Source organism: Capsicum annuum, chromosome 7 (assembly GCF_002878395.1).
Source record: "Capsicum annuum cultivar UCD-10X-F1 chromosome 7, UCD10Xv1.1, whole genome shotgun sequence".
Taxonomy (NCBI): Eukaryota; Viridiplantae; Streptophyta; class Magnoliopsida; order Solanales; family Solanaceae; genus Capsicum; species Capsicum annuum.
The window spans coordinates 187,327,292-187,332,722 of NC_061117.1; the positions used below are offsets into that span (position 1 = coordinate 187,327,292).

Below are 5,431 nucleotides of genomic sequence, written 5' to 3' on the forward strand. Positions count from 1 at the left end.
AATAAATGTCCAAATTTAAAAAGAATATATTAAAAAAAGGGGAATAATACATAAAAATCATATTTTATAAATTAGAAGTTTCACACAAAAGAGATATTAATATGGCTAGAGTTAAATTCGTCATAAATACAAAAAGTGAAAAAATATTTAATTAATACAAGCATTAATGGATTATAAGCTAAAAAAATCAAATGGACTACAAGAGGATAATTTTGGAATAAGTAAAAATTATAAGAGATACAAAAGTCATTTAATTGGTCAACTTTCAATAGATTATAAGCTAAAAAAAATAAGTAATGGCCAATTTCTAATTTTTGGCTTATAAAAAGTCAAAATTAACTTTTTTAAAGCAATTTTTTAAATTGTCAAACACTCCTAAAATCGAAAAATAGCTTTTAAACTATTTTGACCAAATTATAATCTAATTCAAACACCCTCTTAGACTCATTTTTATATTACCAGTGCATGCCACACGGCAGCAAGCCAATTTATCAAGTAACTGTAGTCCTCCAAACAACTCAAGCTGCCGTATGGCCACAAGCATTTAGCCACGTTGTGAATTTCCACTAAAGCAATAGTCAAACTTTTAAATGGAAAAAGTGAGGCCACCTAAGCTCTACCCAACTAATTTGGAGTTTTTGACATCCACCTTATTATATATATATATACATAAATCATGTTGCAGCTTCAAAACAGAACAAAAACAGAACTTCTTACATTTCCTACCATATTTCTTTTTCTTAAATGGATTGGACCAGAGGCCATACCATAGGCCACGGCTCCTCTGCCGCCGTCTCCATTGCCAAATCACGTTGCTCCGATGAGGTTTTCGCTGTCAAGTCAGTGGAGCTATCCCAGTCGCAATTCTTGCAAAAGGAGCAAAAAATTCTGTCCCAATTGAGCTCCCCTTATGTAGTTAGCTACAAGGGGTACGATGTTACAAAAGAGAACGACAAACTCATTTTTAACCTTATGATGGAGTACATGTCAGGCGGCACATTCTCTGATGAAATTCGGAAACAAGGTGGTCGGATCAATGAGCCATTGATCGGGTATTATGCCAAGCAAATTGTACAAGGACTAGACTACCTACATTCAAGAGGCATAGCACACTGTGACATTAAGGGGCAGAACATTTTGTTAGGTAAAACCGGTGCCAAAATTGCTGACTTTGGTTGTGCCAGATGCGTTGATCCAGCAAAGAGGGACGGTGGCGCCATGGCTGCTTCAGCAGAGCCAGTTGGTGGAACGCCACTGTTCATGGCACCGGAGGTGGCACGTGGGGAAGAACAGGGGTGTCCTGCTGATATTTGGGCATTGGGATGTACTATTATTGAAATGGCCACTGGTAGATCACCATGGACTAATGTGACGAACACAGCTTCATTACTCTACAGAATTGCATTTTCTGGGGAATATCCAGAAATTCCAAAATCCCTGTCTGTACAAGCAACGGATTTCTTAAGCAAATGCTTGAGAAGAGATGCAAGAGAAAGATGGACAGCTAAACAACTCCTGAATCATCCATTTCTTGAAGAATCCAATTCGAATTCTACGACAAATCAACATTGCGTGACAAGTTCCCCAACAAGCATTCTTGATCAAGACATATGGAATTCAGTAGAAGAATCAGACACCATTGATCCTACAATACAAACAGAAAGCTCAATGGATTCTCCTCTTCAAAGGATAAGTAAATTGGGCCAGAATTCAGGAAAACCAAACTGGTGTTGGACTGATGAGATTTGGACCACAGTTAGAAAAACCAGTGAGCAAAATGAAGGAAATGACGACAAGATAGTCTATGGTATAGTGACATCTTTTTCTGAAATGCAACTTGAAAGCTGTTTAGTTGCTGTGGACTTGGAAATAAATTACTTGAATGATAACTTTTGCTGTAATGATTTTCCGAGGCATTTGACTTATTCAGCAAATAAAATTCAGTGTTTATAAATTACTCCTGTCCATCTTTATATTTATCTTGGCACTATCTAGGAAACAATAAATAGATACTTTTATTAATTATAAGTGGTCTGGATGTTAAGAAATGAATAATATTGAATAAAAAGAGTAATACAAAAAATGGTAATTATCTTGTGATTTTTCAAATTGAACAAATTAAGTTGGATGATTAATTTTGATGTAGTGAATAAGTAAAGCTGGACGAGTAGACCCTTTTTCTTTTTCCTTCTTTTTCAGGTTAAATTCTGCTTTTATTCTTGAATATTTAGAAAAACCAAGCACATTCATTGACAGGAAGGATAAAATTTCCTAGAACTCTTCCATTTTGGTAAAGATCATTTCTTTTTTGGTTTCTTGTCGGTGTGCTAAAGTTAAAAATAATGAATGATGGGGGCTCAAGTGCTTAACCAATTGATAAGGCGGGTAGAGCACAGCTGAGCTGTTGGGACGTGAGAAAGATTTGTTAACAAAGCATGTATCATGTGTTGAATCTCACTGAAAATGACGACTCATATGGGATAGTTACACTTCTATTTGAAAGGATATTGTGTTGTATACATGATTTAATATCTCCCAAACCTTTTTCTTGTAAAAATACTTTTCGTAATGTGTAAGTTTAGAGGAAAGAAAAATGAATTGAAGTCATCGCTATCTAATTTGTGTGGAACGTTTTCTATTAAAGAAACATTCTCATAAACTTATTACAATTTCATCAAGCTATTTTTTTCTGCCATACCAAATGTATCAACAATAATCTACCCGGTGTAATTTCACCAACTGTCGTCTGGGAATGATGGTGAGCACATAGTCTTACCTTTAATCTATGAAGGTAGAGATGATATTTCTGATAGATTCTCGGTTCAAGTAAAGTATATCAAAAGTCATTTATGTAAAAGAAATATGATACCGAAGAGTCATGTTGGAAATAATAGAAAAGAGAACAGTAGCAACAACAAATAACGTGATAATCGAAGCAAATAAAACAAGTCATACCAAATGTATCCCAAGTGGAAATTAAGTAGAGGGAAATAAGAGACTGCCTAGCAAGACTTTGAACTTAATATGTTAGGTAACCCCATGATGTCGAATTCTTTTTGTCAAGGGCGTTAGGAGAGGAATGAGTGTCACGTTGGACATGAAGAGTCGACTTTTACTTTCCTACACATTAAAATGGTTCAAATGTTTTTGTTGGGTAATCTCAACTCTAAACCTAACTAACTTGGAGGAAAGTTAAAAATGAAAAATTAAACAAAAATCATCCACTTGCAACACTCTTGACCCTACTGCATATCTTTATTATACATATATATATATATATATATATATATATATACACACTACCTGCATTATTAAAGAATTTTATCCTTACCTGTCGGCCATATTGTCAAGGCCACGTAGTTTGATCCTAGTCCACTTATTTTTTCTTACTTCAGTCTATATAAAACTTGTAACTTAGTAGAAGAAGGTAGATCGAAAAAACCTTAGAACTTGAACCTCTCAACACTTTTCTATGTATAAATCTTCATTTTCTAACCAGCCTTTCCTCTGGGTGTAAATCAAAGTTTGTAATATAAGGCAGTTGAATAAAAAAGCTTTCAGTTTTCCAACGTCTTTAGGGGATTCCCGAAAGGGAAACCTCTATCCCAGTTACTTCATGTAAGTTCTTATTTATTTTTCCCCTCTAAAAATATATTTTGTTTTAGAAGTTTTAGATGTTTATATTTTTAGAACTTTTAGATATGTTCATCATGTAAATTAAAAAATATATATATTTGTTTAAATTTATTACCCTTAGTACATGGTTAACCTCTTAATTTCTTAATAACAACGATGGATTAACCTGTAAATTTTTAGAAATTCTGGCCTTGATAGTCCGACATGTCTGCAGAATAGACGAAGGACAAGTGTTAGTTGCCAGATGAAGTTTCGGGGTGTGGTTAAAGAAGTAAGTTGTTAAAAACATCGATTAAGAGGAAGAGATGAACGGGGTAAGATAAAAAAAAAAGTTTAAAATTGGGGAAAATAAAGAATATAAGAATGATAAACATGAAGAAACAACGGGAAAGAGGGAGTACTGAGTAGGATTTTATACCAATAAAATAGGCGATATTTTAAAATTTTTCAATAAATAAAATGGGCAATAATTCAAAATGTTTCAATATATAAAGCTATTTCAATAAGATGCACCTTTTTTGAAATCAAATATTGTAAAAAATCCTACTCAGTACTCCCTCTTTCCCGTTGTTTCTTCATGTTTATCATTCTTATATTCTTTATTTTCTCCAATTTTAAACTTTTTTTTATCTTACCCCGTTCATCTCTTCCTCTTAATCTATGTTCTTAACAACTTACTTCTTTAACCACACCCCGAAACTTCATCTGGCAACTAACACTTGTCCTTCGTCTATTCTGCAGACATGTCAGACTATCAAGGCCAGAATTTCTAGGAATTTACAGGTTAATCCATCGTTGTTATTAAGAAATTAAGAGGTTAACCATATGCTAAGGGTAATAAATTTAAACAAACATTTTTTTTTAATTTACATGATGAACATATCTAAAAATTCTAAAAATAGAAACATCTAAAACCTCTAAAACAAAACATATTTTTAGAGGGGAAAAATAAATAAGAACTTACATGAAGTAACTGGGATAGAGATTTTCCTTTCGGGAATTCCTTAAAGACGTTGGAAAACTGAAAGTTTTTTTATTCAACTGCCTTATATTACAAACTTTGATTTACACCCAGAGGAAAGGTTGGTAAGAAAAGGAGGATTTATACATAGAAAAGTGTTGAGAGGTTCAAGTTCTAAGGTTTTTCGATCTACCTTCTTCTACTAAGTTACAAATCTTATATAGGCTGAAGTAAGAAAAAAGGAGTGAACTAGGATCAAACTACGTGGCCTTGACAATATGGCCGACAGGTAAGGATAAGATTCTTTAATAATGCAGGTCGGGTACACATTGGACCCCATCGTCACATGCATTATTATTTCTCTTTCCTTGACGTGTACTTCAACAGTTTTTCTTTCTTTTTAGAAAGTAATGATAAAGGAAGCACTCACTCTGACACGGACTTAATTACAAGGCTCAAAGTAGGCATACCCACATGGCTCTCCTATCATTATTACAATTATAGCCTCAATCTTCTTTATTACTTGTCTTGTCTTTGTCTGCTTATGTATCCAAGTTGTCCAGGGCTATGGTGTCGAAACTCATTCCAGAGTCATCATCTTCATAGGGATCCTGAGCATCTTGGAGTAGACTGTCTTCAAATATATCATCTTCTTCGTCTGATGATCTTGGAATATTAACGTCTGTACTATTCATGTCTGGAACTACTCTATATGTACTTGTACTTGGCTTGTCCTTATTATCCATATGCTTATCTTGTTCTTGGCTATTAAAGAATTTTTCTAATGTCTATTTTACAATAATTTCAATTTGTTTATTCTTCTTTTTTGATGTT

The 5,431-nt window shown here is 33.7% G+C and overlaps 1 protein-coding gene across 1 annotated transcript; it reads left to right on the top strand.

The window, feature by feature from the left end:
* The first annotated feature begins 698 nt into the window (after nucleotides 1-698).
* LOC107877228 (mitogen-activated protein kinase kinase kinase 18-like) lies at nucleotides 699-1,954 on the top strand. The gene has a single exon (XM_016723919.2). The coding sequence runs from the start codon at nucleotides 745-747 to the stop codon at nucleotides 1,951-1,953; it is 1,209 nt and encodes a 402-aa protein (XP_016579405.1). The 5' UTR covers nucleotides 699-744; the 3' UTR covers nucleotide 1,954.
* The last annotated feature ends 3,477 nt before the right edge of the window (nucleotides 1,955-5,431 follow it).

Bases quoted from the DNA above. Each gene is read 5' to 3' on its own strand.
- LOC107877228 (XM_016723919.2), top strand. From the start codon at position 745: ATGGATTGGACCAGAGGCCATACCATAGGCCACGGCTCCTCTGCCGCC.